The 25,585-nt window shown below is 41.8% G+C and overlaps 2 protein-coding genes across 2 annotated transcripts; one reads left to right on the top strand and one right to left on the bottom strand.

Annotated features, from left to right (window-relative positions):
• Nucleotides 1-111: 111 nt before the first annotated feature.
• Nucleotides 112-10,817, bottom strand: degs2 (delta(4)-desaturase, sphingolipid 2). The gene is made up of 3 exons (XM_071366699.1): nucleotides 10,671-10,817; nucleotides 1,476-2,218; nucleotides 112-613 (listed from the first exon to the last, which is right to left on the bottom strand). Exons 1-3 carry the CDS (start codon nucleotides 10,765-10,767, stop codon nucleotides 470-472), a joined length of 984 nt encoding a protein of 327 aa, XP_071222800.1. The 5' UTR covers nucleotides 10,768-10,817; the 3' UTR covers nucleotides 112-469.
• A 1,436-nt stretch (nucleotides 10,818-12,253) lies between these two features.
• On the top strand, nucleotides 12,254-18,856 carry yy1a (YY1 transcription factor a). The gene is made up of 5 exons (XM_071366693.1): nucleotides 12,254-12,879; nucleotides 13,982-14,144; nucleotides 15,897-15,957; nucleotides 16,891-17,049; nucleotides 17,450-18,856. Exons 1-5 carry the CDS (start codon nucleotides 12,378-12,380, stop codon nucleotides 17,630-17,632), a joined length of 1,068 nt encoding a protein of 355 aa, XP_071222794.1. The 5' UTR covers nucleotides 12,254-12,377; the 3' UTR covers nucleotides 17,633-18,856.
• Nucleotides 18,857-25,585: the final 6,729 nt, after the last annotated feature.

Here is a 25,585-nt window from a genome sequence, read left to right as displayed (position 1 = left end):
TACAAAACCTGATATAGAAGTTGTGCTTTTGTTCTTTAAAATAGCTCTTGTAAAGAAATACCTGTTACATAGTTCTAGCAGATTTATATTCACACACAGAAACCTCACACATGTAATAACATAACTTTTTATTAAATTACATTTCTGTTAGAAACATTGTTAGCAATATTATCTATTTATTTTCTTGATTAAAAACAACTTTTGTGTGGTGAGCATCAAACAGAGCTTCACTGAAATACAGCCTGCAAGGTAAGTTTTAATGTTTCATTCTCTGCACTGTTCTGCACACTCACAGTATGGTAAACCTAATGATTGACATTGTATTTTGCCTGCCCAGGTGTGCTATTGTCAAGTAAATCACATGATAAAACGAGGTGAAAAGGAGCCTGGGGTGCCACTGTCTGAAACCAATGTTTCACTATGACAATCAGTAGCACTGAATATTGGGGAAAGTGTTTTGATGTGGCACCTACTCCTGCTTGACCAGCTTATATTCCCGCTTGATCCTGGTGTAGGGACCGATGCTGTCATCAAAGACAAAGTCCCACAACACCCGGGTCCAGGATGTGTGCTGTGGTAGAGAGTCGTAGTACTCTGCTGCCATCTTCTTCACCTGGCACAGATAACAGATCAGTTAGAGGGGACCTCTGTCAGCACGAGGAGCCAACAAGTCATGTCAGACTGCAACATGTCCGTTTATTATTTGAGGTTGATAATGACTTGTAATTCCAAGGTAACAGCAAATATCACTAGGGCTTGTCATTTAGAAGGAGAATCATCATCTTTCCCCACAACTGACTAAATTTATAAGAGGTGCACACATTTTCTGGAATTTTCTGAGGACAAAGAAAAACACCCACAACAGTTGACTTTAGAGTGCTTGTTTGTAGAGGTTAGAAAGTGTAAAAAGATCCTATTTGTCTCAGGCATTACACCAATAGTTAATGAGTTATAAATTCAGGCCAGTCTTTTAAGCAATACTTCCAGTTGAAACCAGTGGAGGCTGCTGGGGGGGAGGACTGCTCATAATAAATGGCTGGAACGGAGCCAATGGAACGGCCTCAAACTATGTGTTTGATACTATTCTACTCATTCCGCCACTTGGCATTACCACGAGTCCGTCCTCTCCAATTAAGGTGCCACCAACCTCCTGCGGTTGGAACGCCTCTCTCATCTGCTATCTGATGACTCTCCCATTGGGGACATTGTTAAGAGCATTATCTTGAGACAGACATCTGAAACCAGTGATCATTTCCCTTAGCCACTGATCAAGTAAGCCACATACAGGGGTACAAAACTTTTTTGGGTGGGGGGTGGGGATTGGTTGACCTAAAAACATGGTACAATATTGAGATTTAATATCAGACCTAAAATCATGGTAGTCCATTGAGATTTCAGATTGGATTTACCTAAAATCATAGTTGACCTAAAAATTGTGGTCCGCAATCAACACTGTGTTTGAGATTTCAACTCACCTGAGGCAGCTTACTGCCAGGTATACTGGGGAAGTCATGGTGCTCCATGTGGTAACCCACGTTGAAGGTGATCCAGTTCAGTGGGCCGTAGTAGGAGTATGTCTCGTGGCCCTTCAGGAACATGTAGTGCTCCGCTATAAAGTGTCCAGAGATGGGATGTAGGCCCATGCATAAAATGGACCCGGCTATGAGGTAAACAATTGGCTTCAGCCCCCATAGGTAGAATATCACAAAGTTCACTGCAAATTGAACAGCGGCATTCATCATCTCTAGTCTAGAGACTGGCTTGGGGTTCACCACTAGAGGGCGCAGTGCGTAGAACAACGGCTGGAGGAAGAGCCACAGGACCTTCCGCAGGGGTGTGCAGAAGAACCAGCCCTCCGCGTCTGTGGGGATGTCCACATCTAGGCCGTCGCCACCCAGGTAGCGGTGGTGGTCGATGTGGTACTTCTTGAACGAGGCCGAGTAGGGCAGTCCGATGGGGAGGTTGGCCCATATGGCGAACCAGCGGTTGAGGCGCGCCAGCTTGTTGCCGAACGCAACGTTGTGGGAGATATCGTGAATGGCGAGGGTCAGCGAGTGGTTGATGCAGCCGCCGAAGCCGTATGACCAGAACAACACCCACTTCCAGGGGAGGTCGTGGACCATGTAGCAGGCCAGAAGCTGGGTGAGGACCATCCCTGTCACCACCCACTTCAACTGGGGGTCAGGCCCCATCAGGGACTTGATCTCTGGGTATTTTGCTTAGGAGGACACAAAAAAATGAAAAATAAGTCACAAGATGAGGCTGCATTGTAACAGTTTCTATATCGTTTTTTTTTCTCTCACACAAGTTGATTCGAGGATAGACATCAGATTGGTTCGTACACTTATTTTCTACTGTTCTGAATTGGAGGAGCCCATTGGCTAATGCAAATGTGGTCTGCCACATTGCTTTCACAACATTTGCATAACATCAGCATGCAAACTGTTCTGAATCAAATTTTATTAGTCACATGCGCCGAATACAACACTTGTAGACCTTACAGTGAAATGCTTACTTACGAGCCCCTAACCAACAATGCAGTTAAAAAATATATAAGAATAAGTAATAAAAGTAGCAAGTAATTAAAGAGCAGCAGTAAAATAACAATAGCGAGACTATATACAGGGGGGCACAGAGTCAATGTGCGGGGGCAGATGTTTGTTGAGGTAATGTGCACATGAAGGTAGAGTTATTAAAGTGACTATGCATAGATGGTAACGACAGAGTAGCAGTGGTGTAAAAGAGTGGGATGGGGGACAATGCAAATAGTCTGGGTAGCTATTTGACTAGGTGTTCAGGAGTCTTATGGCTTGGGAGTAGAAGCTGTTTAGAAGCCTCTTGGACCTAGACTTGGTGCTCCGGTACCGCTTGCCATGCGGTAGCAGAGAGAACAGTCTATGACTAGGGTGGCTGGAGTCTGACCATTTTTAGGGCCTTCCTCTGACACCACCTGGATGGCAGGAAGCTTGGCCCCAGTGACGTTCTGGGCCATACACACTACCCTCTGTAGTGCCTTGTGGTCAGAGGCCGAGCAGTTGCCATACCAGGTAGTGATGCAACCAGACAGGATGCGAAGGGCAAAGACACTCTGGAAAACAATATTGTATAGTGCCTTCAGAAAGTATTTAAACCCCTTGATTTTTTCCCACAGTTGTGTAACAAAGTGGGGTTAAAATGAATTGTCTTTTTTTCCAAAGATCTACACAAAATACTTAAATGTCAAAGTGGAAGAAAGATGTGTGTTTTATTTTTAATTAATACAAATATAATATAGTTTGGTTAGATACAGTTGAAGTCAGAAGTTTACATGAACTGAGTTTAAATGTATTTGGCTAAGGTGTTTCACAATTCCTGTAATTTAATCCTAGTAAAAATTCCCCGACATAGATCAGTTAGGATCACCACCTTATTTTAATAATGTGAAATGTCAGAATAATAGTAGAGAGAATGAATTATATCAGCTTTTATTTCTCTCATCACATTCTCAGTGGGTGAGAAGTTTACATACTCTCAATTCGTATTTGGTAGCATTGCCTGTAAATTGTTTAAATTGGGTCAAACGTTTCAGATAGCCTTCCACAAGCTTCCCACAATAAGTTGGATGAATTTTGGCCCATTCTTCCTGACAGAGCTGGTGTAACTGAGTCAGGTTTGTAGGCCTCCTTGCTCACACACGCTTTTTCAGTTCTTCCCACAAATGTTCTATAGGATTGAGGTCAGGGCTTTGTGATGGCCACTCCAATACCTTGACTTTGTTGTCCTTAAGCCATTTTGCCACAACTTTGGAAGTATGCTTGGGGTCATTGTCCATTTGGAAGACCCATTTGCAACCAAGCTTAAACTTCGTGACTGATGTCTTGAGATGTTGCTTCAATATATCCACATAATTTTCCATTCTCATGATGCCATCTATTTTGTGAAATGCACCAGTCCCTCCTGCAGCAAAGCACCCCCACAACATAATGCTGCCACCCCCGTGCTTCACGGTTGGGATGGTGTTCCTCAGCTTGCAAGCATCCCCCTTTTTCCTCCAAACATAATGATGGTCATTATGGCCAAACAGTTCTATTTTTGTTTCATCAGACCAGAGGACATTTCTCCAAAAAGTACGATCTTTGTCCCCATGTGCAGTTGCACACCGTAGTCTGGCTTTTTTATGGCGGTTTTGGAGCAGTGGCTTCTTCCTTGCTGAGTGGCCTTTCAGGTTATGTCGATATAGGACTCGTTTTACTGTGGATAAAGATACTTCTGTACCTGTTTCCTCCAGCATCTTCACAAGGTCCTTTGCTGTTGTACTGGGATTGATTTGCACTTTCCGCACAAAAGTACGTTCATCTCTAGGAGACAGAACACGCCTCCTTCCTGAGCGGTATGACGGCTGCGTGGTCCCATGGTGTTTATACTTGCGTACTATTGTTTGTACAGATGAACGTGGTACCTTCAGGCTTTTGGAAATTGCTCCCAAGGATGAACCAGACTTGTGGAGGTCTACAATGTTTTCTGAGGTCTTGGCTGATTTCTTTTGATTTTCCCATGATGTCAAGCAAAAAGGCACTGAGTTTGAAGATAGGCCTTTAAATACATCCACAGGTACACCTCCAATTGACTAAAATTATGTCAATTAGCTTATCAGAAGCTTCTAAAGCCATAACATAATTTTCTGGAATTTTCCAAGCTGTTTAAAAAGGCACAGTCAACTTAGTGTATGTAAACATCTGACCCACTGGAATTGTGATACAGTGAATGATAAGTGAAATAATCTGTCTGTAAACAATTATTGGAAAAAATTACTTGTGTCATGCACAAAGTAGATGTCCTAACCGACTTGCCAAAACTAAAGTTTGTTAACAAGAAATGTGTGGAGTGGTTGAAAAACGAGTTTTAATGACTCCATCCTAAGTGTATGTAAACTTCTGACTTCAACTGTAAGTATTCAACCCCCTGAGTCAATACATATTACAATCACATTTGACAGCAACCACAGCTGTGAGTCTTTCTGGATAAGTCTCTGGATTGTACAATATTTGCACATGATTCTTTTTAAAAATTCTTCAAGCTCTATCAAGTTAGTTATTGAACATTGCTAGACAGACATTTCCAAGTCTTCCCATAGATTTTCAAGGCGATTTTAATTCAAAACGGTAACTACAGTAGGCCACTCAGTATCTCCCAGTATCTGTTGGAAAGCAGACTGAACCAGTTTTTCCTCTAGGATTTTGCCTGTGCTTATTTCTATTCCATTTCTTTTCATCATAAAAAACTCCCTTTCCGATTTCAAGCAAACTCATAACATGATGCAGGCCACCACCATGCTTGAAAATATGTAGAGTGATACTCAATGGTGTGTTGTGTTGGAGGGTCAGAACAAAAAGTTAATTTCTTTGCCACATTTTTTGAAGTTTTACTTTACTGCCCTGTTGCAAACAGGATGCGTGTTTTGGAATATTTTTTATTCTGTCCAGGCTTCCTTTTCACTCTGTTATTTAGGTTAGTATTGTGGAGTAACTCTAATGTTGTTGATCCATCCTCAGTTTTCTCATATCACAACCATTAAACTCATAATAATTCTAACTGGTTTTAAAGTCACCATTGGCCTCGTGGTGAAGTCCCTTAGCGGTTTCCTTCCTGTTGGTCAACTGAGTTAGGAAGGACTCCTGTATCTTTGTAGTGACTGGGTGTATTGATAAACCATCCAAATTGTCATTAATAACTTCACCATGCTCAAAGGAACATTCAATGTCTGCTTTTTTTTACCCATCTACCAATAGGTGCCCTTCTTTGCGAGACATTGGAAAATCTCCCTGGTCTTTGTAGTTGAATCTGTGTTTGAAATTCACTACTCGAGTGAGGGACATTTACAGATGATTGTATGTGTGGGGTACAGAGATGAGGTAGTCATTCAAAAATTATGTTAAACACCACTATTGCACACAGCATGCAACTTATCTGACTGTTAAGCACATTTTTACCCCTGAAGTTATTTTAGGCTTGAAATTATTAGGGGTTGAATACGGACTCAAGACATTTCAGCTATTCATTTATTCTAACATTTGTAAAAATATCTAAAAACATGATTCCGCTTTGACATTATGGGGTATTGTGTGTAGATCAGTGACACAAAATCTACATTTAATCCATTTTAAATTCAGGATGTAACCCAACAAAATGTAACAAATGTCAAGGGGTGGGAATACTTTCTAAAGACACTGTACATGATGTCATAGTAAACCCATAGTCTCACCTACCTACAGTTCTCCCTTCCATTTGACAACTTACAATTTATATTATTTGTCTGGAAAATCTAATTATTCACAATTTTTGGGTGAACAGGTTCTCAGAAGCCCTTTGATGATGTGACGGCAAGTTTTACATTTCCTGCATTCATTGGTCCAATGACCCTTCAACTAGCCACCTGTGATTTGTTTTAAATGCAAAATACACCCTTTACCACTGTCTAGCGGAGTTATACTCTAAAAGTGTATTACAGAATATGGGAATTCATAATGTTGGGGCAAAACTAATGCATTTCCCTACTGCAATACAATTGTAAAAAAGTTGCACCTCTTTTGCCCTCAGGTCAGCCTCAATACGTTGAGGCATGGACTCAAGGTGTCGAAAGCGTTCCACAGGGATGCTGGCCCATGTTGACTCCAATGCTTCCCACAGTTGTGTGAAGTTGGCTGGATGCCCTTTGAGTTGTGGACCAAACTGTTGAGCATGAAAAACCCAACAGCGTTGCAGTTCTTGCCAGACACAAACCAGTGCACATGGCACCTACTACCATACCCCGTTCAAAGGCACAATTCTTCTGTTATCCATTCACCCTCTGAATGGCACACATACACAATCTATGTCTCAATTGTCTCAAGGCTTAAAAATCCTTCTTTTTACCTGTCTCTTCCCCTTCATTTACACTGATTGAAGTGGATTTAACAGAGGACATCAGTAAGGGATCACAGCTTTCACCTGGTCAGTGTCATGGAGAGAGCAGGTGTTCATAATGTTTTGTACACTCAGTGCATATACAGTATATGGGTAATATTGATAAATTGATAAACAAGCAACAAATAAAAATATGATTAAAATTAAAACCAAGATGACTGCATTAAAATAGAAACCGTAGGCTATATAGGCCTATTTTAATCATATTTAAAAACATTTCATGTTCAATCAAGACTTTCAATCGAGACTTTTATTTCCCTCACCAACTTTAAACATCAGCTATCTGAGCAGCTAACCGATCGCTGCACATAGTCCATCTGTAAATAGCCCACCCAATCTACCTACCTCATCCCCATACTGTTTTTATTTTATTTACATTTCTGCTCTTTTGCACACCAGTATCTCTACTTGCACATCATCATCTGCTCATTTATCACTCCAGTGTTAATCTGCTAAATTGTAATTATTCGCTCCTATGTCCTACTTATTGCCTACCTCCTCATGCCTTTTGCACACACTGTATATAGACTTTTTCTTCCTACTGTGTCACTGACTTGTTTATTGTGTTATTGGCTTGTTTATTGTTTACTCCATGTGTAACTCTGTGTTGTTGTCTGTGTCACACTGCTTTGCTTTATCTTGGCCAGGTCGCAGTTATAAATGAGAACTTGTTCTCAACTAGCCTACCTGGTTAAATAAAGGTGAAATAAATATATAAAAAAATTGAGTTCTATTTTGCTAGTTTTAGGCTAGGCTACTGTCTATAATTTGTCATAATGTGTAGCCAAACATGATGTGCCAAATCGGTGATTTTAGGCATTTTATTGGGTAAGCATTAGAATATGCCTTGTCAATATTTGCAGCCGTTGGTGGTAATATTTGTCTAGGAGCGGATCTGTAGTCAGTATTGTGAAATAATTCAAATGTTAAGGTAAGATTTGAATGAAGAAAGCTGATCCGAGAGCAAAGCTCCCGTTCTTTCGATTCTATCAGTATCACACGCTCCAACGAAGCGACCGTTTTCTCTGCGTAGTGTATTGGGAAACGCATGTTACATAGTCGAACATTGCAGGAAGACGCATTGTTAAAAAACACTCTTAAGCCTTAAATCACTATTGGGAAACCGGGCCCAGATTTGGAAGTAAACTTGATTAAATTTAAAAACATTACTTTTCAAAATACTTGAAACCATGAGACAAGCAAAATTTCAATAAAAACCCAAATGAGAGGTTGATCGATAAACAAAATAAATTCATGAAACAGAAAAGTACGTCTATGAATGCATGTATGTACGTAACAGTATGGTGTGATGGAGCCAAAACACCCTGGCTAAAATACAATACCACCACCAGCCGGCTGGCCACCTCTCTCATTGTGAGCCTAATTTCCTCAGTCTAAAGTCCTGCTGGACAGCACAGGGTATCATAAAAACAAAATATTTTAATAATTTAGGAACCAAGCAACGGATCACGATTTGGTCTTTTCATTCACGCCAATGGAACGATAAAGGGGAACACGCCCCTTTAAATACACATATGAATCATTGCAAAAAAAATGTGTTTAAGTTAGACGACTTCAAGGATGAGCTCGAGAAAATGTTGATTGCTCAGATATTAGACCAAGTAAGACACAATAATAAAAGTATGTATTGGGTCTCGTTCCACCAATTGACACCCACCATCTCAGATTGTACTGAAATCATTTATGTTGTTAGAAACAGATAAGATGAGTATCCCCCCCTGACAAGTAGAATGGATCTGCGGCTAAGAGTATTATATATATACACATCCTATATGTAATGTATTCCCAGTGGGTATTGGGTGAGGCTTTTCTCCCTGTTCAAAGAAGTGAGTCATTGAGGTTAAGTCCCATCCTGTATTCAGATTCCAACCAATAGACAGTTCTGTTCCTGCTATTAGGTGAAATAGCAGGAACAGAACCCCCCCCCCCCCCCCCATGTTAAAGAGATAGTTGATCTAAATTACAAAATTGTGATTGGTTTCCTTACCTGTGTGACAACAACCATGCTTTGGTTTTCTTGGCCACTATTTCAAATGCTAACTTTTATAATTTATTTGGATTCCTCATGTCTCGTCTTACTCATTGTTAGAAAGAAAGTTTGGTCCAAATCGGATGTAAGGTAGTATATTGATTGAATATTATATGAATCCTAGAAGTAAAAAATTGCCAATTTGGGTGAAATCAATTACCTTAATTTCTCAGATATAAAATTATATTTCAACTAAATAATGTTGCAGGAATGCTAATCCTATCTCTTTCTAAATACAGAAACGATTTCAGAACAATCTGAGATGTGGGATGTCATGGCTTGCTCAAATGACATAGGAATTGACCCTCTTGAAAAGCCAGATTGGTGGTGCCTGAAACATTACCACAGTGTGGGCATTACAGCTGTTGTATAATGATAGAACATACCATCTGCATTCTGGATGGAACGAATAGAAAATATAATGACTAATTATTCTCGTTATGGCTCGTCTGAGGGTCTGACCTGTGACTTAATGGTTGGTGACTATCATGCTATCCTTTGTATCAGTCTTTGACATTGGGCCATTAAAGAGAAATGTGTCTTGTTACCTAGCAAAGCCAATGGGCTTAGTCAGCTGCACCTGTTATTATCACCATGTTGCCCATTGTTCTACATGTCAAAAAGATAAAACAGGGAATCGGTTTACATCACAGGAGGTTAGCTGCATCTTAATTGGGGGAAACGGCTTGTGCTAATGGCTGGAGCAGAATAATATCAAATACATCAAACATGGTTTCCATGGTTTCCATGTGTTTGATGCCGTTCCATTCACTCCGTTCCTGCCATTATTATGAGCCGTCCTCCCCTCAGCAGCCTCCACTGGTTTACATATGAACGGGAGGACCCCACCCTCCGATTGTCAACCATTGTATATAACTTCATTTGTTTAGGGTCTTAATTAAGAAAGAGATCCACTGTTGATCACTGTCAGCTTCGATTTTTCAAGTATCATAATGACAATACTGCCATTCCTTTGCTTTCATTGTGCTTGTCATCACAGACACACACACACCTCTATTGTGTAAGCAGTTTTATTACACAAGATAATATTACATTATGAAAACATAAGAAACTAAAAGTAGGACAGGTGGTTTTGTTTTGCAAATCTAGTAGGCTGCTTTTTTTCTTGTGAAAAAAATTGGGAGTCCATATTCCCTTAAGTTTCAGCATTGGCAAATAGCCTAGTACTGTAGGCTATCTCTGCGGTACATCATGGTGAATGAGTTGGGCTACTCCAATAAATCATATGCTGCCAGGGTGTTAAACTCCAGTTTCACTGCATGAGTGGTTCTGTAACCTTTATTTAACTAGGTAAGTCAGTTAAGAACAAATTCTTATTTACAATGACGGCATACACCTGCCAAACTCAGACGACGCTGTGCCAATTGTGCGCCGCCCTATGGGACTCCCAAACACGGCCGGTTGTTATACAGCCTGGAATCAAACCAGGATGTCTGTAGTGACGCATCAAACCCTGAGATGCAGTGGCTTAGACCGCTGCGCCACTCGGGAGCCCCAGAAATTGTTGCGACATTTCTGACAGGTAAGACGTAAGCTGTTCATTTGAAAACAGGTAAAACCGGATACGATTTTAAAAGAAGACAGTAACTTTGTATTAGCAGTACAACTTTACTTTAAACCGTAGTTATTTCGTTTACGTTTTAAGACAACAGCTTACCTAATATTTCTTTTCTTCGTGAAGTATGAGGCTGATCACTGTAGACCCATTCAAAGTCTCCCCGTTCACCTGTCTTATCCATTTCGATGCTCTTCATGCCCGCGGGAGCGCAGTGGCAATGCGTGCCTCACCTACACACACTCCTTTAAAAACACACCCTCTCAAAGGTAAAGGTGAAAGGTGTGCGACCAAAAAAAGCTCCTCCCCAGCCGAGTAATTCCTGTGTTTTTCAAGTTTAAATAAACGTTAATACACTGAGGTGATCGAATTCAGTAGGCAATATTAATCTATACCCATAAACCAAAAACACAGAACAGCAAGGATTTACAAAGAATACAAGCATAGGCTTTGAGGAAAAGGCAAGGTTATATTAACTACCCATGTTTAGTTTTCAGTGTTTAAAGGGGCTCCACAGTAAAACCCTTCCATATCAATGATAGCCTGTGACATTAGGCTAATAGCTTTTATTTATTTTTAAACTCCTTCAATTATAGATATAACAGAATATTGTTGCATAACTTTGTAAATTAATCTCAACAAGATGCATGAGTTGATTATACACATTGATTTTAATGCATTTTCACGAATCCTTTATTGCACAAACAAACACATAAACAACCCAATACAGTGACATCAAATCAGATCAAACTTTATTTGTCACATGCGCCGAATACATGTGTAGACCTTACCGTGAAATGGTTACTTTACAGGCCCTTAACCAACAGTGCAGTTCAAGAAAGAGTTAAGAAAATATTTACCAATTTACCAAAAAAGTAACACAATAAAATAACAATAACGAGGCTATATACAGGGGGTACCGGTATCGAGTCAATGTGTGTGTGTGTGGGGGGGGGGGGGGGTGAAGTGACTATGCATAGATAATAAACAGCGAATAGCAGCAGTGTACAAAACAAATGGAGGGGGGCGGGAGGGGTTGTCAATGTAAATAGTCCGGTGTCCATTTGATTAATTGTTCAGCAGTCTTATGGCTTGGGGGTAGAAGCTGTTAAGGAGCCTTATAGATATTGTGACAATAAATTAAACTATATTCAATGTCAATTTGTTTGTGTATATGATGCATAGTGGGTAAATGTTGAATGACTGACTGATCCACAAATAATAGTAGTTATTTATGATGCAAGGTGATTGTACATCAGTCAGTCGGCATTCACCTGCACTGATCATCTGCAATGTCGTACAAGCTCCTCAGCCCAGGAGTTGCTGATGCTTGCCAGATCTTACAACGCCTGGATAGGTATTTTAAATATCAGCTAACCACATATGTTATAGCAATCTGTCAATCGATGACGTTAAACGCAACAATTGGTTGACGATGCATGCAACGTCTGAGCAGGGGAACCCGACCTAATGCCGCGTTCCCTCATGTCAGAAACTCGGGACCTCCAAGTTCAAATGAACGTAAATTATTTGCGTAGTCATATTGGTCGATTCTGGTACCTCCCAATTGAGAAACTCGAGATCCGACTCTACCGCCTAGGTTAGCCAGTCATAAATTCCGAGTTTTCGACATGACAAGAACGCGGAATAAATCTGTAACCCATGAAGTCTCGCGAGACTATGTAGCCAAAGCGTAGTGGCGACGGGAGTAGAACAGAGTGGAGTTTGTTGTCGAAGAAGGAGGAAGGCAGTGTAGAGGGGGGGAACTGCTATAGAAAACATAACTGTGAGGAATTTAGGGTTTTCAATATGGCATCAGGTGATACCCTGTACATCGAAACGGACGGCTCGGAGATGCCATCAGAAATAGTGGAACTCCATGAAATCGAAGTGGAGACCATCGAGACAACAGTTGTTGGAGAGGACGACGATGAACAGCCTATGATCGCTTTACAGCCCCTCGACTCAGATGATCCACACTCAATGCATCACCATCATCAGGAGGTAATATTGGTGCAAACCCGAGAAGAGGTGGTTGGTGAAGATGATTCGGACATGCACGGGGACGATGATTACGAGGACCAAATTCTTATACCTGTCCCAGTCCCTGCCGCCGAAGAGGAATACATCGAACAGACTCTGGTGACTGTCGCTGGGAAGAGCTCTGGGCGGACGAAGAAGGGGGGAAGCGGGAAGAGAAATAAAAAGAACTACTTGGGTGCACCGGAGTCCAGTGGTAGAAAATGGGAACAGAAACAAGTCCAGATAAAGACTTTGGAAGGAGAGTTTTCGGTGACGATGTGGGCATCGGGTAAGTTTCGAGTTCTGTCGAAAGTGTGTTCTTGCAAGCTTGCCACCTGCATTGTTCTCACTGTGCATTCCCTGGAACTAGGCCTCGTACGGACGCTGGCCTCTGGCTAATTTCAGTAGAATTCTGCACTGTTTTTCACGTCCGAATTGCGTGCAGTGTATTTGAAATGTTTTTGTTTTTATGGGAAGCCATGTTTTATGTGTTGATGGGCGCCGCCATGTTCCCCTGGACCAGTATGGCGGACCGAAAAAATGGCGTTGATTTGTCCGGGGAAAGATGGCGGCGGGTGGGAGCGAGTGCGCTGCTGCTGGCCCCGGAGTAGGCCGCTGTGGCGCAGTTCAGCACAGGGCCTCGGCTCGAAGCTCTCGTCAAGAGCGGGGGAGGGTAGCGACTAGCAAGATGTCACAAGACTGTGTGGATGTGCTACTGCTAGTTAGCTTTCAAATCTTGTGGTTACAATAATGGCATCTCAATAGTTTGATATTTTAATCATTACATTTTTAGCAACGTTTGCATTGTTGCATTTTTGATACAGACCACCCTTAGATTGGCTTTCGTCAGACAGTTAACGTTAGCTAGCTAGCTAATTTGTTTAGCTATACTGACAGTCTGTAGCCGACTAACCTCAACAATTTACTATGGTGTTGAGCGGCGACTAGTCTTGCAATTTAGCGACTAGAATTGGTATTAAATGGTTACTACGTTTATTGACCTGTTATTTAGCTAGCTTTCTAAATTAGCCAACTCAACGATTAACGATGGATTTCAGTAGCAACTAGAGGGGGTGGACTGGAGTACCAAGATCACATAAAAACCTTTTTTTCAATACAAATCTACGGCTATTCCACACATTCTATAAAACATAGGGCCCTTCAAATGGAACTAGCCAAAATGTACATTCACTTTATGTTCAGCTGTTCACCAATAGCATTAACACAATTAAGCTCCACAGCCTTTATATATTTTCCCGGTGGTTGTGCACCATGGTTGAAATGCTGTCACATTCTTTGTTGATTGGTATTCTAATGGCCAATTTGGGTCAGACATCACAAAACATATACCTGTGCGTCTGTTTTAACTCTGCTCCTGTGCTCTGTCTCAGATGACAAGAAGGATGTTGACCATGACACTATGGTAGAGGAGCATGTCATTGGGGATAATTCTCCTCCCGATTACTCCGAGTACATGACAGGGAAGAAGCTCCCGCCCGGGGGCATTCCAGGGATCGACCTGTCAGACCCCAAACAGCTGGCAGAGTTCGCTAGGTGAGTTACAGACATGTTCATTAGTCAGTCACTCCAGGATTCTGCAATCTCAAAAAATGTATCAAAATCAACTATTCCCCGCATATAATGCAAAGGCTTGCAAATTTGACCAATCACTGCACAATTTCAGCACAAAACTGTCAGATAATCTCAATATTATTGCATAAAACCGTCCCATGTGTATTTGTGTGATATTCCAAATGCCTGTATCGTAATAATAATTTTTTATGAGTGTTTGTCCGCTTGTTCTCATGTTGTCTTTTTGGTCTCATCTCCTTCCCTTTGTCTGTACTGTGTGCACCTTCCTATATACACCAGATATCGGTGTATGTCAAGGTGCTCATGTCTCCTCCCATTGTTAAGGAGTCGTTGTCCCAAAGGCGGGAAGGCAGGCAACAAGCTTAGGTCCAAAATAAGTCCATAGAAATTTTGTCAAGAGTGAAACCTCTGACTTTGCCTCCTCTCTGTTTACACACACACCGAACCCCTCAATCACTAAGCCCCTCCCCCTGACACTCAGACAACAAAGATGAGAGATCACTTCTTCCTCTTTGACAAACCTCTTTGAGGTTTCAACTCGCTATTTGCATTTGAGGTTTGGTCCAACAGAATCAGACAAATATGGACATCGAAACACATCGAGACATTATTTTACTGTAATAGAGAAGTTACCTTTGTGCTCTGTGCACAATTTGAGCAGTTATTTCTAAAATGGGAGTATCAATTAACATTGATTCTGGAAAATGTATGCTCAGTTTGTCGTGTGTGGCATTGGGGTTACCGCTAGCAGCATTTTAGCCAAGCACTGTTATACTAGCAGTTTAGTATGTGTTTTATAAATGTGCAGTAAGCATAAAACACAATTTTATATAAGGAATTGGCAACTCGTTCTCATTCTGAGAAATAAGGTAGACATCTTAACAAAGTGGACAGGCTAACGTGCTGTTCAAACAGTTGGAGATGGATAGAAGGGTGTGTTCATAACAATTAAACTGTTCTGCCTTGTTAGCAAATAGATCCAAGTTGGCTAAACTTGAAATAAAAACATTAGCTGGCTAATCACGAGCACGTGGGCTTGTGCTTGAGAGATGGTTGATAAGACCTGTGTTCATTTTCTATAGTGCCTGCTACGAGAAGTGAATGTGCATTATGCATGGTTCTGGTTAAATTTGTAACAAAAATGCAGTTTTCATAGACAGAAAGCCAGATCAGTAATTATTGCAAAAAAAACGCAGGTTAAACTATTTAGGTAATATATTTTAAATGTTTTTTCTGTTGCATCCCTATGTACTATTAGAACTGTTTCCCGTTGAACTCCGCAGGTATGGAAAGAATGCGTTTCCCAAATGCGCTTTAGTACAGCTTGAAAATCCCCCCAAAACATTCCTTACTCCAGGACACTTCAATGGGTGACTACCTAGGACAATAAAGTAAAAGGAGTACTCTGTCTGCATTGATATGAGACATACAGACACACGTTTTCACTATATACAAAAGTATGTGGACACCCCTTCAAATTAGTGGATTTGGCTATTTCAGCCAAACGTTTGTATATGGAGGTTGCATGGCTGTGTGCTCGATGTTATACATAGTGTATAATTTTTGCCATTTAGCAGACACTTTTATCCAAAGTGACTTAGTCATGCATAGATTTTACGTACTGGTGGTCCCGGGAATCAAACCCACTATCCTGGTGTTACAAGCACCATGCTCATCCAACTACAGTGGACCACGATCTGTCATGTCTTGCAGGATGAAGCCACGGAAAGTCAAGGAGGACGACTCTCCCAGGACGATAGCTTGCCCCCACAAAGTACGTGTGCTCTACTAGTCTAACTGGTATTAGAGAGAGAATGGTAAGACAGCCACTAGAACACAATGGTACGACAGCCACTAGAACACCGTGGTACGACAGCCACTAGAACACCGTGGTAAGACAGCCACTAGAACACCGTGGTAAGACAGCCACTAGAACACCGTGGTAAGACAGCCACTAGAACACTGTGGTAAGACAGCCACTAGAACACCGTGGTAAGACAGCCACTAGAACACCGTGGTAAGACAGCCACTAGAACACCGTGGTAAGACAGCCACTAGAACACCGTGGTAAGACAGCCACTAGAACACCGTGGTAAGACAGCCACTAGAACACCGTGGTAAGACAGCCACTAGAACACCGTGGTAAGACAGCCACTAGAACACCGTGGTAAGACAGCCACTAGAACACCGTGGTAAGACAGCCACTAGAACACCGTGGTAAGACAGCCACTAGAACACCGTGGTAAGACAGCCACTAGAACACCGTGGTAAGACAGCCACTAGAACACCGTGGTACGACAGCCACTAGAACACCGTGGTACGACAGCCACTAGAACACCGTGGTACGACAGCCACTAGAACACCGTGGTAAGACAGCCACTAGAACACCGTGGTACGACAGCCACTAGAACACCGTGGTACGACAGCCACTAGAACACCGTGGTACGACAGCCACTAGAACACCGTGGTACGACAGCCACTAGAACACCGTGGTACGACAGCCACTAGAACACCGTGGTACGACAGCCACTAGAACACCGTGGTACGACAAGCACAGTTGTTTGTGTGAATAATGGTAGTCAACTAGCCGCTATGCTCTGTGGATGCCTATAGCTTATTAGATTTTTAGATGCTCTGATGTGGACCAATTTGGTTTTGTCATTTCTGAAGTTACACTGTGAGTAATTGCTACCTTTTGCCTCTGCAGGGATGCAGTAAAATGTTCAGGGATAACTCTGCAATGAGGAAGCACCTGCACACCCACGGACCACGTGTTCACGTCTGCGCCGAATGTGGAAAGGCCTTTGTCGAAAGCTCCAAACTGAAGAGGCATCAACTTGTTCATACCGGCGAGAAGCCTTTCCAAGTATGTTTCCCCCAGCCCCTTCAAAATGGCTTCTTAATGAGAGATCTACTTCTACAATTTCTTTTTTTTCTTTTTATAATATGTTTATTATTTTCCAATAAAAATAAAGTAAAAAAGACAGCAATACAAACAATGACATTCATTGTACTGTTGAATGGGATGGCCAATTTAGAGGACAAAACAAAAGTTAACTCACACATACACAAAATAAAACAAAATCCTATTAGGTGGTACATGTATAAGAAGACAGCATATAGTCTACTTCTACAATTTCACTGTATACATTTAGTTTGAATCACAACACTTACAGCTTAATGTCCTACATGGCATGTATATGACCATACACCCATAGGGGCCCAGCAATACAGCCTTGTAATAAAGTCTACCCTCTTTCTTCTAGTGCACATTTGAGGGCTGCGGAAAGCGGTTCTCCCTGGACTTTAACTTACGCACGCACGTGCGGATTCACACTGGAGACCGACCCTACGTCTGTCCGTTTGACGGCTGCAACAAGAAGTTTGCCCAATCCACCAACCTCAAGTCTCACATCCTCACACACGCTAAAGCTAAAAACAATCAGTGACTGTGAACCAACCCATATCTTCACCACGGCAGAAGCGTCACACCCCCTAAGAGCTATGAAATCCCCTTTGTATTGTTTCTAGGCAAATGTTTTGAGAGAATGACCTTACTGACTTTTTGATATGTACAGAGATGAAAACGACGAACTCTAAAGACGCTTCACCCCACCCCCTCACCTTCATCTTGACACGATCCCCAAGGAAAAGCATAAAGTTTCTCCTTGTAAAGATGTTGATTTCTTGGACCTGCACTCGAAAAGAAAAGTTATTTATACTGCAGCACCCAAAGACAAAGAATTGACATTTAAAGTTATTCTCCATCAGCATAGCGAAGTAATTGCTTTTTAATTTTGTACCTTTTTCTAAGTGTGCATGTTGTACACTTTTCTTTTTCTTTTCTCTGGCTGAGCTGTTTTGTGTGTTTTCCCTGAGAAATCTGTGGTAACCCTTCTTGGAGAATTTGCTGTTTATTGTACCTCCCTGCTTTTCCTCTTGAAAAATGTTTATTTGGGGGGTATTCTTTAGACTAATTTTGTATAATTGAAACGTACAGCTATATTGGAGTTGTGTAGATAATAGCAATGTGATTTAAGTAGTGTTAACTGATTAAAACCGTCCCCCCCCCCCCCCCCCCTGCACGGCCAGAGAGCAACACATCGTGTCATGTCCATCAAGTCCTTTGTTTAGTTTAACACACAATACAACCAGAAGTGGTGCTCAGTTGCATCATTAGAATGTATTGTACAGGCTGCATTACCTTTTGCTAAAATGTACCTCCCCAATAAGTTGCCAATACAAACCTGCCCATTAGCAAGCACTTATTAGAATTTTGTTTCAGAATTCCTAGTTTATGTAGTGTTAACGGTTGTAACGGATAAAAGTCATTTTGAATGTGACATTTACTATTGGTAGGGACTGTTCAAAATTGGTATTAACATTTTAATAAAATGGTTGATAGGAACTTGTTGGTTGATAGGAATATGTGACCGGTATTTACAGGTAAATGGTCCGTGTGGATTTTTGCTATTTAGTTCGATGTCCATCCCTTTGTGCTTGGTCATGTCATTCGAGTAGTTTAATGTCAATTCTGTACAGCCAATATGGAAAGTAAATCAAATATCCCCACCAGTATATAGTTAATTTCCTAAAGACAATCAAATTCAAGTTAAATATTGACAGGAAGACTGGACCCTATATTTAAAAAATAAAAATCCAACTCTATTCAATGTTTACAATCAATGCAAAGTTTTTTCAGTCTAATACAATGCATGGATAATTTCCCAAAAATCTATTAAAGTAAAACAAGTGCAACAATGCTGGTCGGTAGAGATTTGCGTACTCAATGAGCACATGAAGATTAATCGGTAAGTATTTAGTATAGGCCTATGTGCGACCACAGCAGAACACTAGAACATGATTACACCATGGGAACTGTTTCTTCTCCTCATGCAAAACTCTTTGTCCCAAGATTCAGATAAGAAATGTAGAGCACAGACCTAACTTTACCACCCTTTGAGCAGAAATATTTTTCAGAACATGCATGCAAAAATGAGATAAATGTTAATCCCTGTTTGACCTACATACCTTGCCAGTGATTACCCCCACCAGAGTACCTTGCCAGTGATTACCCCACCAGAGAACCTTGCCAGTGATTACCCCACCAGAGTACCTTGCCAGTGATTACCCCACCAGAGAACCTTGCCAGTGATTACCCCACCAGAGTACCTTGCCAGTGATTACCCCACCAGAGTACCTTGCCAGTGATTACCCCACCAGAGAACCTTGCCAGTGATTACCCCACCAGAGAACCTTGCCAGTGATTACCCCACCAGAGTACCTTGCCAGTGATTACCCCACCAGAGTACCTTGCCATTGATTACCCCACCAGAGTACCTTGCCATTGATTACCCCACCAGAGTACCTTGCCATTGATTACCCCACCAGAGCTAGTTACGATCATATGGCTGAATGATTAACTTGTAACTGGAAATTAACGTACATTTTATATAATTGACCAAACAACCTTAAAAAAAAAAACATCTGTCCAGTGTAATTTACAATGGGAGAAAGGAGACTTTGCTTGCACCATATCAGCAGGCAGCTGCAGATGTGTGTTCAGAACGTTGCAGATAGAAGTGTAGCGAATAGCGGCTGATGCTATATTTCTATCTGAACAATGTTCTGTTTGTCTAAACAGAGCCCCAGGTGTTATTTTCTCCACTACCAGCAGAGCAGGGAAGTTAGGCGTTCCCCATGTCTAAACAGAGCCCCAGGTGTTATTTTCTCCACTACCAGCGCAGCCAGCAGAGCAGGGAAGTTAGGTGTTCCCCATGTCTAAACAGAGCCCCAGGTGTTATTTTCTCCACTACAAGCAGAGCAGGGAAGTTAGGCGTTCCCCATGTCTAAACAGAGCCCCAGGTGTTATTTTCTCCACTACCAGCGCAGCCAGCAGAGCAGGGAAGTTAGGCGTTCCCCATGTCTAAACAGAGTCCCAGGTGTTATTTTCTCCACTACCAGCGCAGCCAGCAGAGCAGGGAAGTTAGGCTTGCCCCATCTGGTGACTGGGTGCCGCGCAGAAACCTTCCCCTGGACCTGCTCACTCCGAGTATGGGTAACTGCATACTTGGCATGTCTGAAAGTGGGCGTATCAACAGCGATTGGTGTAACACCAGTGCTCCATTACTGGTTAGATAGGCCATAGCCAGGTGCACCGCGGGTCAGCTTAATGTTTACATAGCAGGTTAAGAGAACCAATGTAGCAGGTTAGAGAACGAGGTTAAGGTTAGGAAAAGGGTTCGACTTAGCTAAAATGCTACAGTTGTCAACAATCGACTTGTCGTGCAGCCCAATCAGCAACGCAAAACGGTCTTAAGTGGCATCTGCCCAATTAGCGGATTTGCTTTCCATACACCCACTTCTGTTACCTGGTAAAATAAGGGTTAAATAAATAAAAAGACACCCATGACTTGCTCGTCCAGATAGCTCAGGTGACAACCATCAAATCACATTTTATTTGTCTCAATATTCATAAAACAACAGCTGTAGACTAACAGGCCCTTCCCACTAATGTTAGAGAAAAAAATGAAAATTAATAACACAAGAAATAAATACACAATGAGTAATGATACCTTGGGCTACTAGTACTGAGTTGATGTGCAGGAGTATGGGGTAAATGAGGTAGTTATGTACATATGGGCAGGGATAAAGTTACTAGTCAAAATTGTGGTCGGATGCCAAGCAGTTACCATACCAAGTGGTGATGCAGCCAGTCAAGATGCTGGATGGTGGAGCTGTATAACTTTTTGACGAACTGATGGCGCATGCCAAATCTTTTCAGCCTCCTGAGGGGGAAAATGCCTTGTCAAGTGCTACAGGGCGATAGTAATTTAGACAGGTTACCTTGGCGTTCCTGGGTACAGGGACTATGGTCATCCAGAACAGCTGGTGCTCTCATGCATGGTTCAGTGTTGCTAGCATCGATGCGAACATAGAAGGTATTTAGCTCGTCCGGTAGGCTCGCGCCACTGGACAGTTCGCTGTTGGGTTTACCAAGGATGAATCTCGGAACATAGTGTTTCGCTAGTCTGTGCTAGCGAAACAGTCCAGTAGTTTAGCATCCACTTCATCAGACCACTTCTGTATTGAGAGCGTCCCTGGTACTTCCTGTGAGTTTTTGCTTAAACTATTACGGTACTAGCTACCTACAGCTACCTACCTATAACCACACTAGCTACCTACAGCTACCTACCTATAACTGTACTAGCTACCTACCTATAACTGTACTAGCTACCTACCCATTACCATACTAGCTACCTACCTATTACTGTACTAGCTACCTACCTATAACTGTACTAGCTACCTACTTATTACCGTACTAGCTACCTACAGCTACCTACCCATTACCATACTAGCTACCTACAGCTACCTCTTATTACCGTACTAGCTACCTACAGCTACCTACCGATAACTGTACTAGCTACCTACAGCTACCTACCGATTACTGTACTAGCTACCTACAGCTACCTACCGATTACTGCACTAGCTACCTACCTATAACCATACTAGCTACCTACCGATTACTGTACTAGCTACCTACAGCTACCTACCTATAACTATACTAGCTACCTACCTATAACTGTACTAGCTACCTACCTATACCCGTACTAGCTACCTACCTATAACCATACTAGCTACTTACCTATAACCGTACTAGCTACCTACATATAACCATACTAGCTACCTACCTATAACTGTACTAGCTACCTACCTATAACTGTACTAGCTACCTACCTATACCCGTACTAGCTACTTACCTATAACCATACTAGCTACCTACCTATAACCATACTAGCTACCTACCTATAACCATACTAGCTACCTACCTATAACCATACTAGCTACCTACCTATAGCCATACTAGCTACCTACCTACCTTTAACCATACTAGCTACCTACCTTTAACCATACTAGCTACCTACCTTTAACCATACTAGCTACCTACCTTTAACCATACTAGCTACCTACCTTTAACCGTACTAGCTACCTACCTATAACTGTACTAGCTACCTACCTATACCCGTACTAGCTACTTACCTATAACCGTACTAGCTACCTACCTATAACCATACTAGCTACCTACCTATAACCATACTAGCTACCTACCTATAACCATACTAGCTACCTACCTATAACTATACTAGCTACCTACCTATAACTGTACTAGCTACCTACCTATACCCGTACTAGCTACCTACCTATACCCGTACTAGCTACCTACCTATAGCCATACTAGCTACCTACCTATAACCATACTAGCTACCTACCTATAACCATACTAGCTACCTACCTATAACTATACTAGCTACCTACTTATAACTGTACTAGCTACCTACCTATAACTGTACTAGCTACCTACCTATAACTGTACTAGCTACCTACCTATAGCCATACTAGCTACTTACAGCTACCTACCGATTACTGTACTAGCTACCTACAGCTACCTACCTATAGCCATACTAGCTACCTACAGCTACCTACCGATTACTGTACTAGCTACCTCCAGCTACCTACCTCAAATCAAATCAAGTTTATTTTATATAGCCCTTTGTACATCAGCTAATATCTCGAAGTGCTGTACAGAAACCCAGCCGTACCTATAACCATACTAGCTACCTACCTATAACTATACTAGCTACCTACCTGAAACAGTCCAGTAGTTTAGCATCCACTTCATCAGACCACTTCTGTATTGAGCGCGTCCCTGGTACTTCCTGTGAGTTTTTGCTTAAACTATTACCGTACTAGCTACCTACCTATAACCATACTAGCTACCTACAGCTACCTACCTATAACTGTACCAACTACCTACCCATTACCATACTAGCTACCTACAGCTACCTACCTATTACTGTACTAGCTACCTACCTATAACTGTACTAGCTATCTACGTATTACCGTACTAGCTACCTACAGCTACCTATCCATTACCATACTAGCTACCTACAGATACCTCTTATTACCGTACTAGCTACCTACAGCTACCTACCGATAACTGTACTAGCTACCTACAGCTACCTACCGATTACTGTACTAGCTACCTACAGCTACCTACCGATTACTGTACTACCTACCTACCTACCTTTAACCATACTAGCTACCTACCTTTAACCATACTAGCTACCTACCTATAACCATACTAGCTACTTACCTATAACCGTACTAGCTACTTACCTATAACCGTACTAGCTACTTACCTATAACCATACTAGCTACCTACCTATAACCGTACTAGCTACCTACCTATAACCATACTAGCTACCTACCTATAACCGTACTAGCTACCTACCTATAACCATACTAGCTACTTACCTATAACTGTACTAGCTACCTACATATAACTGTACTAGCTACCTACCTATACCCGTACTAGCTACTTACCTATAACCGTACTAGCTACCTACCTATAACCATACTAGCTACCTACCTATAACCGTACTAGCTACCTACCTATAACCATACTAGCTACTTACCTATAACTGTACTAGCTACCTACATATAACTGTACTAGCTACCTACCTATACCCGTACTAGCTACTTACCTATAACCGTACTAGCTACCTACCTATAACCATACTAGCTACCTACCTATAACCATACTAGCTACCTACCTATAACCATACTAGCTACCTACCTATAGCCATACTAGCTACCTACCTACCTATAACCATACTAGCTACCTACCTTTAACCATACTAGCTACCTACCTTTAACCATACTAGCTACCTACCTATAACCATACTAGCTACCTACCTATAACCATACTAGCTACCTACCTATAGCCATACTAGCTACCTACCTACCTATAACCATACTAGCTACCTACCTTTAACCATACTAGCTACCTACCTACCTTTAACCATACTAGCTACCTACCTTTAACCATACTAGCTACCTACCTACCTATAACTGTACTAGCTACCTACCTATAGCCGTACTAGCTACCTACCTTTAACCATACTAGCTACCTACCTTTAACCATACTAGCTACCTACCTACCTACCTTTAACCATACTAGCTACCTACCTTTAACCATACTAGCTACCTACCTTTAACCATACTAGCTCCCTACCTTTAACCATACTAGCTACCTACCTTTAACCATACTAGCTACCTACCTTTAACCATACTAGCTACCTACCTTTAACCATACTAGCTACCTACCTTTAACCATACTAGCTACCTACCTTTAACCATACTAGCTACCTACCTACCTATAGCCATACTAGCTACCTACCTACCTTTAACCATACTAGCTACCTACCTATAACTGTACTAGCTACCTACCTTTAACCATACTAGCTACTTACCTATAACCGTACTAGCTACCTACAGCCTCACTGACAAGACTATAGCTACCTACCGATTACTGTACTAGCTACCTACAGCTACCTACCTTTAACCATACTAGCTACCTACCTATTGCCATACTAGCTACCTACCTATAACCATGCTAGCTACCTACCTATTGCCATACTAGCTACCTACCTACATTTAACCATTATAACCCTACTAGCTACCTACAGCCTCATTGACAAGACTATAGCTATCATCAGATGTCAGTTGTATTTCTTTCACAACCTCAGACATGGTGATGGTGAACTAGGTGTTCACTGAATCCAAGATGCTGGAGAACATCCTTGTGCACCGGGTATGCAGACAATCACCTCCCCAGGGGAGTGGCCATTTCTCACGAAGCGGTGAAACTCGCTGCCTGGAAGCAGGGGCCTGTGATACTCTTGAAAACAGGAGACGAGGAAAGCCTCACTCTCTGTGGCGGCTGAGGTCTGTGTTCATAAAGCATCGCAGAGAAGGAATGCTGATCTAGGATTAGTTTTGCTTGGGACCAGACATGGGTGGTTAAGTCTTAGCCATCTGTGAATAGCGTTGCGGAACGTTCAGATATAAATATATTATGTAGAACAAGCATGCCTATTCATGACATTTCAATCTGTAACGTTTCAAAACGTTGTGCCAACTGAATGTGGCCCTGATGTTTTAACTGAAAATAATGATTTCACCCAATCCTTTGAGAATTGGGCTAGGCTTATTTAAATGAAAGACGTTACATTCTCCACACTGAGCAACTTTGTTGTTAAGGAATTTGTGTGAGTGAGTCATGGTACATTGGAGGAAGTCCTGGAGTAAGGATGGTCACAGATTATCCATTAAATTAACCTGATACACTAGTGGCCACTAACAATTAAAATAAATGTCTTCAAAAATGCAAGGCAGTCAGGAGGAGCGGCAAGATCAGGTGGTACTATTCTGGCCAATTAGAGGGCAGACACGCGTGTGATTCACCAGGCACAACGGTTTCCACAAAGTCAAAATTGTCTATGTCGTAAAAATGGATGAAAACAAAAACGTGCTTTTTGATTTTAATTTAATGTTAACAA

This window comes from Salvelinus alpinus, chromosome 25 (genome assembly GCF_045679555.1).
Source record: "Salvelinus alpinus chromosome 25, SLU_Salpinus.1, whole genome shotgun sequence".
NCBI classification, from domain to species: Eukaryota; Metazoa; Chordata; class Actinopteri; order Salmoniformes; family Salmonidae; genus Salvelinus; species Salvelinus alpinus.
This window is presented reverse-complemented; position numbering and strand designations above follow the sequence as displayed.